The sequence below is a fragment of the Equus asinus genome, chromosome 20 (assembly GCF_041296235.1).
Source record: "Equus asinus isolate D_3611 breed Donkey chromosome 20, EquAss-T2T_v2, whole genome shotgun sequence".
NCBI classification, from domain to species: domain Eukaryota; kingdom Metazoa; phylum Chordata; class Mammalia; order Perissodactyla; family Equidae; genus Equus; species Equus asinus.
The window spans coordinates 22,138,652-22,151,044 of NC_091809.1; the positions used below are offsets into that span (position 1 = coordinate 22,138,652).

At 59.8% G+C, this 12,393-nt stretch overlaps 2 protein-coding genes across 6 annotated transcripts; both read right to left on the reverse strand.

Moving 5' to 3' along the window:
- Nucleotides 1-127: 127 nt before the first annotated feature.
- On the reverse strand, nt 128-2,723 carry CDKN2D (cyclin dependent kinase inhibitor 2D). 2 transcript variants are annotated; one of them, XM_014865524.3, is made up of 3 exons: nt 2,579-2,723; nt 2,161-2,307; nt 128-1,100 (listed from the first exon to the last, which is right to left on the reverse strand). In XM_014865524.3, exons 2-3 carry the CDS (start codon nt 2,299-2,301, stop codon nt 741-743), a joined length of 501 nt encoding a protein of 166 aa, XP_014721010.1. In that variant the 5' UTR covers nt 2,302-2,307; nt 2,579-2,723; the 3' UTR covers nt 128-740. The 2 variants fall into 2 exon arrangements, with proteins under 2 accessions (XP_014721010.1, XP_044608118.1); XM_044752183.2 differs by lacking the exon at nt 2,579-2,723 and having other exon boundaries at nt 2,161-2,538.
- Nucleotides 2,724-4,041: 1,318 nt separating this feature from the next.
- AP1M2 (adaptor related protein complex 1 subunit mu 2) lies at nt 4,042-12,119 on the reverse strand. 4 transcript variants are annotated; one of them, XM_014865522.3, is made up of 12 exons: nt 11,973-12,119; nt 10,811-10,967; nt 10,544-10,611; nt 9,295-9,425; nt 9,057-9,204; nt 8,841-8,967; nt 8,256-8,398; nt 8,103-8,174; nt 6,400-6,558; nt 5,438-5,563; nt 4,871-4,946; nt 4,042-4,478 (listed from the first exon to the last, which is right to left on the reverse strand). In XM_014865522.3, the coding sequence occupies exons 1-12, from the start codon at nt 12,012-12,014 to the stop codon at nt 4,456-4,458; spliced, it is 1,272 nt and encodes a 423-aa protein (XP_014721008.1). In that variant the 5' UTR covers nt 12,015-12,119; the 3' UTR covers nt 4,042-4,455. The 4 variants fall into 4 exon arrangements, with proteins under 4 accessions (XP_014721008.1, XP_014721006.1, XP_070348096.1 ...); XM_014865520.3 differs by having other exon boundaries at nt 8,256-8,404; nt 11,973-12,100; XM_070491995.1 differs by lacking the exon at nt 5,438-5,563 and having other exon boundaries at nt 11,973-12,100.
- Between the last annotated feature and the right edge of the window lie 274 nt (nt 12,120-12,393).

Here is a 12,393-nt window from a genome sequence, read left to right on the forward strand (position 1 = left end):
CCCTGGGAATTACCACTCTCTCCCCTCCCCCAGAGCATCGCCGACCCGCGACCCCCGGGCCCACACCACCGACATCCTGGACGCTCGACTCCCCACTGCAGACTCAAAAATCACAAGGCGCCGGCGCTGTGGTCAGGCACAAGTCTTAATTTAATGGGTAAAAACATTAAATTATCACACACAACAATTTTTTCCATAAAGCTTAATAAATAGAATCTTTTCTTTTTTTTAACGCTGTACAAGAGACTGGAAAACAAGCTTCCAACAAAATAGGAATGAACTCATACTACCCTTTTATTGATTTGGAATACCCCCCCTCCCCCGATGCCCGAAAGCAGTGTGCACACTTGAGGTCTCTCTCTGGGTGCAGCCGGCCAAGGTCGCCAGGTTCCAGGAGCCCTGGAAGCGATGACCTCACTCGGGCTGGGCTTTTAAACGCTCTGCCCTTGGGCCTCGTCTGCGGCCCCAGCAGCCCGGGGCGTGGAGGAAACGGAACCGTTTATGTTGTTGCTGCCTGCAGGAGCCCTTCTCTGCTCGATACACCAAAAGGGGTGAGAAAAAGAAATGAGAAATGGCCCTCGAACACACACACTCCAGAAATCAACACCAACAAGCCACAAACTGGGGCCCCTCCCCTTCGGCAGTGGTCAGGAGGAGCTAGGGGAGAAAGTGTTTCTTTCCTCCTCTTCTGACATAGAACGCAGCTGGGTCCTGATGCCGGAGGAGAGGTTGGCCCCGGGTCACAGCGGTGCCACCGTGTGCCCCTGCAGTATGTCCATGAGATCCTGCGCCCCTCTCCCCCGAGCCAGCTCCAGGGGGGTGAGCCCCCTGGCATCCCTGTGATGGAGATCAGACTCAGCAGCCAGGAAGCTGACGACAGCGTTGTGGCCCTCCCGCACCGCCAGATGGATGGGGAGCGCGCCCGTGCCATCAGGTGCGTTGACATCAGCGCCATGTTCCACCAACACCCTCAGGGTGTCCAGGAATCCAGTGCGGGCCGCGTCATGAGCCGGAGTGGTGCCGGAGGCGTCCTGGATGTTGGGGTTGGCCCCTTGCTTCAGGAGCTCCAGGGCAATGGCGGGGCTCCCAAACATCATGACCTGTGCAGGGGCAGAGGGTCGGGTCCTCAAGGGAGGGGTTCCAGGAAAAGGGGTCCCTGGAGAGAGGGGTCATTCAGGGATAGGGAACGCCAGAGAAGAGAGGCTCTCGAGAATGAAGACGCCCCAGGGAACACAAGCCCCCGGGCGGCTGTTTGAGACCCCAGAGAACAAGGTCTCCTGGGAATAGGGACTCCAAGAAACTGGTTGCCCCCTAAGAATAGGTCACCCGCCCTAGGGAATGGCCCCCTGGGAAACTTTCAAGGAATCTAAGACCCTCCCCAAGGAACCAGAGACCCCCCCCCCCAAGATATGGGAAATCACCAGGAAATAGGCCTTCTAGAGTGAGAAACTGTCCCCAAAGAACTTGACAGCCCCCTCAAGGGAAAGCAGATGCCCAGGGAATTTGAAAGTCCTTCTCCAAGCAATAGCCCCCTCCCACAAAATAGGATGCTCCCCAGGGTACCTGACCCCCTCAGGAAATGGGGGTCCCCTGTAAAGTGCCCCCTTGGGAATAGGAGCTCCCATGCAGTCTGTAACTGTTCCCCCATCAGGACCCCGCATAATATACCATGCATCTGAAAAAATTACAAAAAAAAAAAAAAAAAACCACCAGGAATGGAGATTCTCCCCAGGAAACTGGATCCCTCTAAGAGAATCCTCCAGAAAATGAGGACGCCCTGGAGACAAATTCCTCCTTCCAGCGATCACATGCCCCCCTAGAAGCTCCAAGAAACCACAGCCACCCCAACGAAACTGAGACCCAAGGAAACCGAACCTTCAGCCACGGAATAAGAGCTTCTCCAGGGCAACTGAATTGTCCGCACTAAGAGAACAAGGAATCCTCCAGAAAAGATGGCAAGCCCTCCCCTCCCCCAACCTAAGCCCATCCACCATCACCTACGAAAGAAAGGGGACTTCAAGGAGCAACGTCAGCCCGGAGATGGGGCATCGGACCCCAGTCGGCCACCACTGAGGCCAGGACACGAGAGAGAAGGGGTCTGGGGCCCCCGTCTGCCCCGCTCCCCCGCCCTGCCCTCGCCCGGGGCCGGCCGGGCCTCACCTGCAGCGCCGTCTTGCCGAAGCGGTTCAGGGCGTCGGGGTGCACCAGCTCCCGGTGCAGAAGGCGGCGCACCTCCTGCACGTCGCCTCGAGCCGCGGCCCCGCTCAGCCGGTCGCCGGCGCGGACCTCCTCCAGCAGCATGTCGGCCTGCGAAGCCCCCCGCCCCACCGCGGCGCGATCAGTGCGGGGAGCCGGCGGCGTGGCCCCAGCAGCCCTCCCGCCGCGCACCCGGCCTGCGCGAGGCTCCCGGTCCGGCTCGCCCGTCGGGGGCTCCGGCGCGACCCCAGCCCTCGAGGCCGGCTCCTCCCACTGTCAGCCGGCGGGTCGCGAGGGGCTGGCAGCCCGGCCCAGCCCTCCGCCGCCCGCAGGGCCCGGCCCGGCGCCCGCCCCTTGGGGGCCGGGCATCCCCCCCACTCACCCTCCCTCCTCCGCGACGGGCGGGGTCTGTTCTGAGCCGGCGCCGCCGCCGCCGCCGCCTAGCCGGCCGCCAGGGGGCGGAACTAGCGCGCCGAGGCCCCGCCCCCGGGCGCCGCCGATTTGTTTTCTTACGAACTCACTACATTGTAGCCCAGCCGCGTTGCCCGGCGCGCGACCCTGCGGCGCCCCGCCCTCTGGGCCGGCGCAGCCAATGGCGAAGCGTCGCCGGGGAGGTTTAGGGTGGTGGCGTGGGCTGTGCCTCTCCTGATTGGCCGAGGCGCCGCGACCGGTGACCCGCCGGCTATGGCGGGGTTTTCGGTTTTCAAACTGGCCCGGTGGGCGGGAAAGAGGGCCGGTTTAACCGACCGCGGGGAGAAAGATCCGGGCCCTCGGCACCTCCGGGGGGAAGGGAGGCAGGGCTGGGGCCGCCCAGGCCGGGGTGCTATCTGTGAGTCCCGCGATGGGCACTTATTCGCCGTTCCTAGGCGCAGACCGTTCACTTCATTCATTCACCCCCTGGGCGCAGGGGCCGTTCCGGGAGCCGGGGAACGCACGTTCCAGCGACTCAATGACTGTAGATAGCGTTAGGTCCCGCGGAGAAAATAAAAAGGGAAATTGGGGTGAGCGGAGGAGGAATCACGTGCTGGCTCAGATTGAGCCAGGCCTGGCACAGCAAGCGCAGGGCGAGGGAGGCCCAGGCTGGTGCTGCCACGTGGGCGAGCACCGCCGTCGGAGGCGGCTTTGGCACAGGCCTTCATTCAAGCATCTATGGAGCGCCTCCTGTGTACTAGGCGCACAATTGGAGAGCGAGCGGCGGGGGTTGCTTGTGCTGCGGGATGCCTACCGTTTAGGGCGGGAGAGACAATCATTAAATCTTTTCAGAGTGGTAAACGCTCTGGCGCTGATAAAAGAGAGTAAGTGGTAGTCTCTTGGGAAAGGAAGGCGGTTGAAACAGAGAGGTCAGGGAGGGCCTCCCGGAGGAGCCGACGTTTGATTCGAGGCCTGAAGGGGAGGGATATCTGGATATCTAGGGAAAAGCGTGCCAGGTGCAAGGCACTACACATGCAAAGGCCCTGAGGTGGGCGCGTGCCTGGCGTGTCCAGGAAGAGCGAGGGGGAGGGAGGGAGGAGGTGAGGGCAGGTGGGGGCGGGGAGGAGTGTAGATCAGGCTTGTGGGCTGCGGTAAGGACTTGACTTTTACTTTTAACAAGATGGGAACCGTGGCAGGGTTTCTAGCGGAGGAGCCGGGATCGGACGCAGAAGTTCACAGGCGCCCTCTGGCAGCCATGAGGGGAACTGAAGGGAAGGGAAGGCGGGCCTGGGGACCGAGGTGCAGGCGACTTCGCTGGCCCAGAGGAGCGATGCCCAGGGCTGAGGAATGGCGATGTGTTACCCACTCCCATCCCAGCACTTCAGGGACGTCCCTGGCATCCCCAGTCCCCAGCCGAGAAGCACACACACAGCGCCTAGATTCATCTCTTTAATGCCGTCCTAAAACAGAGGAGTGGGCGAGGGGGGCCTCTGGGCTCAGCAGCTGTGAAGGAGGAGGGGCCCCCGTCACCCCCTAAGGCAGATCACCGCGAGAAGGCACTCATGAGGGGGGCTTCAAGTCCCTTTTCTATTTCTTCACATAAAATGGGAGGAGGGGGGAAGCCCGGAGACCGGACAGGGGACGACGACGGGAGGCAGGGGGGACGGGATGGGGCCCATCCCTCCCAGCCTATGGGTAGAGGAAAAGGCGGACAGGTGGTGGGAGCTGGGAGCCAGAAACTGCCAAGGCAGGGGTCTGCCCTCACGCACACCCACCCACCCATCTTCCCTCCCTGTCTAAAGTCCGCAGGTGGGGCCTGGGGGAAGGGAGGCGCGTGCTTGGGCCCTTCTAGCTGGTACGAAGCTGATAATCTGCAGGGAAACAGTGAGCAGGGACCATGTCAGAACTGTGGACAGGGGACAGCGGGACAGCCCCCCATCCCTCCCGGGCCCCCGTGCTCATGATCAACCCCCCGAGGATGTAACAAAGATGGGGTCAAGCAGAGTGACAGGGACCATAGCAACAAGCCTGTTTCGGGGCAGCAGATGGGGGTTCTCTGAGTTGGCCGTCGTCCAAACCCCACCGCCACCCCCAATTTTAAAGATGGGCAAACTGAGGCCCAGAATGGCATGGTGACAAAGATGAGGTAGGTCTGGGGCCAGGCCAGGTGAGTTTTGGAGCCCTCCAAGCTCGACTGTGTCAAAACCCCGAGATGGCCCCCTTCCTCTCCTGGACCGCGTGGTGCTGGGAGCCGGGCGCTTACCGCCACTCTGGGTGATATAGCGGACCCAGGGCAGGGCCTGGTAGCCGCTTTTCTCAATGATCTTCATGTATCGGACCTGTCAGGGAATGAAAGGAGGTGGTCATGCCCGGGGGAAAGCTGGCGGGGGCCAAAAGGATCCATGTGCCACCTTGGGAGGCAAAGGTGGCACAGGCTGGGAGTAATGAGGTGACATGGCTTGGGACAAAGATGTGGCATGGCAGTGGGCGTGGGGAGGAATGGGGTCCAGCGGGAAAGAGATGGCACAGGATACGGGGACAGACACAGCGCGGTTTTGGGCGGACGAGGTGGCACAGGCCAAGGGAATGGTGAATGGCTTGCGAATGAGGAAGGGACGGAAGTGAACAAGCTAGTGGGGACGAGGTGGCACAGGCCACAGTGAGAGGTGGGGGGAGAGGGGACCCAGGCTGAGAGCAGAAGAGGCAACACTGTGTGGGGCAGGACAGTGGAGGACCCAGGCCAGGGAACGGAGGGGCCCCGAGCCAAGAGCTGGGAGAGAGGGGAACCCACTGAGGTCCAGGCGAGGAGCCCCCCGCCCGCTTCCCTCACCTGGATCCCGGAGACAGTGAAATAGGGGATCTCAAACTTGACCCCAATGGGGGGCCGGCCCTCCTCCTCCTCCTTCTCCACACTGGGGAGGCCGAAGTGCGCGCGCATCAGGTACTCCTTGCCGCCCTGTGGGCACGCGGGCATCAGACACCCCGAGGGGCCCCCATCTGCCCTGGACCATCAGCCCCGGGAATGGGCTCTACTCTCAGCCCATTTCACAGACGAGAATGAAAGGCTCCTGGCCGAGACTCTCAGCCGAAGCTTCTGGCTGCAAAGTCTGGTTGGGGTGGGGGGGCCTTTTAGTGACCGTCTCCCATTTGTCAAGCCTGGATGAACTACCCCCCCACCCCATCCCAGGGACCAATCAAATCCTCCAGCAGCCTGAGGACGCAGGTAGCATGAGCCTGCCTATTTCACAGATGGGCAAACTGAGGCTCCAGGAGGGGAAGTGGGTTTCCCAGGGCCATCTGGCTCAAAGAGGAAAGGGAATTTGACCCCAGGGCTGGTTTCCTTGAGACCTGCAAGGAGGAGAGCTTAACTACCAGGCTGACTGGTTGCCAGGTTTTTGGTGGTTTTTTTGGTTTTTTTTTTGGCGAGGAAGATTGGCCCTGAGCTAACATCTCTTGTCAATCTTCCTTTTTTTTTTCCTCCCCAAAGCCCCAGTACATAGTTGTATATTCTAGTTGTAGGTCATTCTAGTTCTTCTATGTGGGACACCACCACAGCATGGCTCAATGAGCGGTGTGTAGGTCCGCGCCCAGCATCTGAACCAGTGAACTCCAGGCCACTGAAGCAGAGCGCATGAACTTAACCACTGTGCAACAGGGCCAGCCCCTGGTTTCCAGCTTTATTACCCCCACAGATAGCCATGTGCATGCAGGTGTGGGTCTCCCATTTACCCTCAGCCTTGCCCTCAAGCAGTGGGGACGGTCCGCCAGATGCCCCCCGCCCCCGGTGCTCACCGGGAAAGACTTAATACTCCAAATCACGACGTTCTTCTCAGGCACGTACTTGGCGCTGCCCACGCTGGTCTTGAAGCGTGGCGAGTCAGCATCGCTGGGCACTGGCACAGAAATCTCCACGCCGTTGGCCACTGACTGCTTCTTAAACTGCCCCTTGGCCTGTCGGGGGGGAGAGTGTGGGGCCTGAAGAACTCGAATGTGCATTCTGCAAACATCCACCCAGCCCCTTCCATGTACCATCTCGAGAGCCCTATGACCGTGAAGAGGGGGCCACTACCCTGCCCATTTTACAGATCAGGAAACAGAGCCACAGAGACAAAGGGCACTTTGCCAAAGCCACACAGCAGGGAACAGGCCCAGCAGATTGGAACCGAGCCTGTGTTTTCAACCATCACCCACCCTCCCTACAAATAAATGCATAAGTTACGGCATTCGGTCTGTGTCTGGAGCTGTGTGACACAGGACAAGCTTTTAACACAAGGGTTCTAAGCGTCCCATGGGTGGTAGTTGGCACTATGATTACTGCTATTTATTAATTTGGGGAAGGAAGTTTGAGAGGTGGGATGGGGCAGAGGACCTCCAGGCGTTCTTTCTGGAAGGCCCCCCACTTTAACGGCCCCTCCCCCTTTCTCTGCCTGCAGAGACGGGGACATTGAGGAGTGTCGAGACCCTTGCTGGTGGCCATCCGCCCCACAACCCAGCTCCCCTGAGACCCCAAGACTGGGGACAGTCAGATGGAAGAGCACAGAGTCTTGAGCCAGGCAGAGCCGAGTTCAGCCTGCCGCCCTTCCTTCCGAGATGAGTGACATCTTAATCCTTTGGGACCTCAGTTTCCCCATCAGTAAAAAAGAGCTGACTGTAAGCCCTGGAGAGAGAAACTCTTGCTTGGGGCACTGAGGAACCCGCACAGGGCTGCGGACCGGGCGGCCAGGAACCGCAAACAACCAGATGGACAGATGTAGAAGCTTCCCGTGATAGAAGATTCTGCAGCCACGGAAATGGATGCAGTAAGTTACAACGCCTGGGATTCATTCTAAAATCAACGTGACGTGAACAAAGGGAGTCATACAGCCCGAGTCCACCGACATGAAGGTTGGAAACCCACAGCACGAAATATTTGTGGTTACTCCCGAGGGTGGCAACATCGTAAAGCAAACCAAAGAAGTAAGTTGCATAAAATTCAAGATGGTGGTTCCCTCTGGGCAAGGGCGAGGCTGGAATCGGGGGAGGGACATGTAGGGGTTCGGAAGCTCTGGTCAAGCCCATTCGAATAAGCTGCGTGGTTCTTCATTATCCTTTAAACCATACAAATATGCTATATATTTTTATATGTATTTAATATGAAAGTCAATAAGTAAGTAAAATAGATTATTTCAGATGGTGATAATGGGGGGAGGAATTGAGCAAAGAAAGGAGGTGGGGAATGCCAGGGGGTTGCATTTTAAATAGAGAAATCCGGGAAGGCCTCTTGGAGGAGGTGACATTTAAGCAAAGAGCTGAAGGAGATGAGGGAAAGAGCCATGTGGATACCTGGGTGGGTGGGGATGGAGTGATGGCAGGAGAGGGAACAGCCGGGACACCAGTGTGGCTGGAAGGATGTGAGGAGCTGAGGAGCGGGGAGGGAGGAGGGAGACGAGGTTAGCCTGGTGACCGGCTGGGCGGGGCAGAGGACGCATTGTGCGTAAGGATTCCCCAGGACCCACCTTGACCATGATCTCCACGCGGCTGTGGGAGAACTTCTCAATGACCGACTCGATCCAGATCAGCGGCTTGACCTGCAGACAGAGGAAGGGGGAGTCCTCGCCCGCCCTGGGGTCAGCTCCCAGCCGGCGCCTCCGGGCTTGACCTCGCCTCACCTGGGTGCTGAGGCGGTAGGACATGAGCTCGAAGTCACCGTCGGGTGGGATGAAGGAGATGGTGCGGTCGTTGTCGAAGCGAGAGAGCCGCACGCACTGGTGGAACTTCACGTCCTCCAGCTCCACGGACTTGTTCTTGCTCCCTGAAACTCAGGCCCGAGCGCGCTGGGTGACCCTGGGGGCTGGGGCCGAGTCCCCACCCCAACCTCCCCCGCCTGCCGCCTCCATCAGCCCCTCTTTACAGATGACGAGACTGAGGTACAGAGTGGATGAGCCACTTGCCCAGAGTCACTCAGCCGGGCCAGGGGCAGAGCAAGGATGCGGCCCTGGGGAGTCTGGCTCTCCCGGTCAGGCTTCCAAATTCCATGCTATCCTGTCCCCTAGGATGTCCGCTGCCAAAGGGCCGAGATCCATCCTTTTCTTCCCCGCCCCGCCCTCCCCGTCCTGGCGCCTGGCACTGGGGGACCCAGCAGGCGCAGTGCCGGCCCTGACCGGCAGAGGGCGCGCACGAGCTGGCTCAGGAACCGGCCGCTCCGCTGGGGTCCACGGCGGCTGGTCCCGGGGCGCCCCCCTCCCCGCGCTTACGGCCGGTGAGCTCGAAGAGCACGCGGTCGTTGAGGCCGAGCCGCAGCTCTGGCATCCCCGACAGGAACACCTTGAGCTTGATGCTGCCCACGATCTCGCTCAGCAGGACGCTGCCGTTGGCGTTGACCTGGGGATGCACACGGGGCGCGGGGTCGCGGGGCGTGCAGGGGCTCCCTCTCCCGTCCCCGGGCTGCGGCGGGGGCGGGGGGGCCTCACCAGCAGGTTCACCGACTCGATGACGTCGATGAAGACCTCGTTCTTCTTGTACTTAATGCCCTCCGAGCGCCAGGACACGGCGTTGGTGACAGTAGGGGGCACCCGCGACTTGCCCGTCTCCAGCTTGTTGCCCTGCTGCGTGATGTACCTGCAGGAGGGCGGGTGGGAGAGCAGCTGGACCCAGGGACCCTCCCCTGGCCCTCCCCGGGCAACGTCCCCCGACCCATGGCCCACTCACTCCTGCAGGATCTTGCTGTCGGTGGTCTGGGGGAAGCCGAAATCCATGAGCTCGTCCAGCAGCTCGTAGACGATGACAAAGTTGTCGCGGATGCTCTCCTCCTCCAGCTCCTTGAAGTATTCGGAGAACACCTGGGGTGGGGGCGGGGAGGGAGGCAGACACCCACAGAGGTGTGGCCGCTGGCGCTGGGAGTCCCCACTCATTCCCCCAGCCAGCCTTCGAGCAACTATTGAGCGCCTACTGTATGCCTGTGCTGGAAAAGTAATGGTTAACCATTAACAAAACCAACAGCATCCTGGCCCCCGAGGACAGATTGGGTGGGCTCAGAACCGGCTTTGCGGCCCATGGGTCCCTGTGCCTCCGTGATGCTTACAGACTCACCTCTGAATAAGGTCTGGAAATTCTGTTCTAGCCTCACTGGCCTGCTTTCTATTCCTGCCTCAGGACCTTTGCATATGCTGTCTGCTCTGCCTGGGACACTCTGCTCACAGCAACCTCCTTGGCATTCAGGCCTCAGCTCAAATGTCGGCTCCTCAATGAAGCCACCACTATCCTCCAGGCCCCTTAAGTATCACTGTGAGACCAGCACACCAGGCACCAGATAACGTCCTGTTGAATCTCCTTCATGCCCTTTCACTCCTCAGGAGAGCCAGGAACAGTGCCTGTCTTAGGCATCGCTGTGTTCCCCCTCTGCCTGGCAGAGAGGAGACAAATCAATAAATATTTCTTGTTTGTTGAAAAGTAGTTACTGAGCTCTTTCTCCGTCGTTGAGAATGGAATATAGAAAGTGCTCAATAAACTGTCACGTGATTGTATAACATTAGTGATAATACTGAGAACAATAGCAAGCCTTGATTGAGCACTTAGTGTATACGGAGTATTGTTTCAGGCGCTTTTTAGGTACGAATTTGATTAATCTGTACAAGAACCCTGGGTAGGCCTTGTTCTAACTCCCACTTTAGAGGCACAGAGAGGGGAACTGGCTTGCTCAAGGTCACACAGCCAGGAAGCAGGGGAGCTGGGATTGGAACCCGGTTCCCTCAGGCTCAGGCTGGAGCAGTACGCCCCCTTGGCCCCTGCCCAGTAAGGAGAGATGACCCCATGGCAGCTAATGAGGACAGGTGATGGGACTTTGGTGAGCCACCACAGAGCAGGTAAGGGAAAGCATCTGAGGAGAAATGGCTCCTGAAAGAGGCGGGCAGCCAGGTGGACGGACAGAGCAACCAGCCAATGGGAGGCCAGGACCTACCTCCACCATCTTGTAGAGGAAGGAGTACACCAGTGAGGCGTTGGCGTTCTTCAGCGTGGTGGCCACCACTGCAGGCAGCCAGGTTAAGGAAACGGTGCCATCTGGGAGGGCTCGGATGGAGCCCAGACCCTGAACCCCAACCCTGTCCCCCCTCCACTTCCAGCCTGAGCCACGGATGTGCTGTGCAACTCCTGTCCTCAGCCCACCCTCTCTGGGCCTGAGCTGCCACCACCCCAGGCCCCCAGGGGCCCATCCATGGCCGGATACGGTAGAGGTTGCTGTGCTTGATCCACAGGAAGTGGACACGACCGTGGCTCAGCAGGGGTGCCAGGACACCCTCCTCCTCGCGCTGCATGAGCAGAGGCATGAAGTGCTCAATTTCGCTCATGGCCACATCGCCCTTGTAGTTGCGGCTGATCAGGGGCTGGGGGTGGGCAGAGAAGGCCCGGTCACCACGGGGATCCGGGGACCCTCCACCTGAGGGGCCTCGGCCCGGCTCTGGCTCTTGGGGCCTGAGTTTCCTCAACTGTAAAGCGGGCACGTGATAAAAGCTAGCGGGGCAGAGCCCTCGCTGAGGACTGGGCTGTGTTCCACTGAAGCCTGGAGGGCCGCTCCCTCTGAGTTCTCACCACAGCCCTGTGAGGCGGGGGGTACCAACATCTCCATTTTACAGACGGAGAAACTGAGGTACGAACCGCGTCCATAACAATTAGGGAAACTGGAGATTGAATGAACGAAGTGAGGAAGATTACAGAAAGCAAGGGAAATGAAAGATGATCCCCGTGCATCTCCTTTCGCTCCTAAGGTTCTGCCTGGCGGGCGGCAAGCAGTCAATGATCATAGGACCGACTTGGTAAAATCGTGCGGTCCAGGGTTTAGCCCCTGAAGGATTCACAGCAGGTCCACCAACACCCTCGCTCTCACCGTGATTATTATCAGGGGTGTTATTGTCACCACCGTTGTTATTACTGCTATTGAGTAACCAGATGAACGAGAGAGGGTTCCAGAAAGGGGCAGGGCAGCCCCAAAGGGGAACCAAGCTCTCTGCCCCTGCTGTGCGCCCCCAGGATTAAGACTGGGGGTGAGGACGGTGGTAGGCATGACAATTTCAGTTGATTGCATGCCTGATGTTTGCGAAGTGGTTGACGCGCCTCCGGTGGTATTAACTCTTTTTGGGTGGGGACGCCTGTAATGTCCGTGTTTACGGAGAGGGAAACTGAGGCTGGGAGAGGCCAAGGCCCCGGCCCCAGGAGCGCGGGTAGGAAACAGTGGAGGTGGGATTCGACACGAGCTCCCAGGCATTGGGGGAGGGGGTGTCCCCAGTCCCCAGGGCGTTCTGGGGCCTCCCCGCCTGCGAGGAGGGGCCGCTCCTGGGTCCGGGGGAGCGCAGCGTCACCTGTCGGTCCCCAGCCCCCGCGCCCAGCCTCACCTTGCCCTTGACGTCGAGGATGAACACAGCCGAGGCCGACATGGTGGCGGCGGGCAGACCCGGGAGGCGGGGAGGGAGCGCCGGTTGGAGATGGTGGCGCTGCTTCCTTCTTCCTGCGGAAGCGCCCGCGCGCAGGTGAGCGCCCAGGTGAGCGAGTCTTAAAGGGGAGGCCGCCAGGTGAGCGGCGCAGTCGGCCGACGAGAAGACGCTGCGGGGGGCTGGGAGGGGCGGAGCTTCGGGTGGGATTGCGGCCCCGACTCGCTTTCCCTCTGCACCTGGGAGTGCTGGTGGATGGAGACCCCAGACCATCCGTGCACCCACCATCCATTCATCCATCCATCCATCATCCATCATCCATTCATCCATCCATTCATCCATCCATCCATCATTCATCCATCCATTCATCCATCCATCCATCCAT

Coding starts and splice junctions, on each gene's coding strand:
- AP1M2 (XM_014865520.3), bottom strand. CDS start 12,014: ATGTCGGCCTCGGCTGTGTTCATCCTCGACGTCAAGGGCAAG. Junction 10,612..10,810: donor CAAGCACAGCAACCTCTACC/GTATCCGGCCAT, acceptor GGCTGCCTGCAG/TGGTGGCCACCACGCTGAAG. Junction 8,405..8,840: donor GCTCTTCGAGCTCACCGGCC/GTAAGCGCGGGG, acceptor CTCGGGCCTGAG/TTTCAGGGAGCAAGAACAAG.
- CDKN2D (XM_014865524.3), bottom strand. CDS start 2,301: ATGCTGCTGGAGGAGGTCCGCGCCGGCGACCGGCTGAGCGGGGCCGCG. Junction 1,101..2,160: donor TCGGCAAGACGGCGCTGCAG/GTGAGGCCCGGC, acceptor GCCCCTGCACAG/GTCATGATGTTTGGGAGCCC.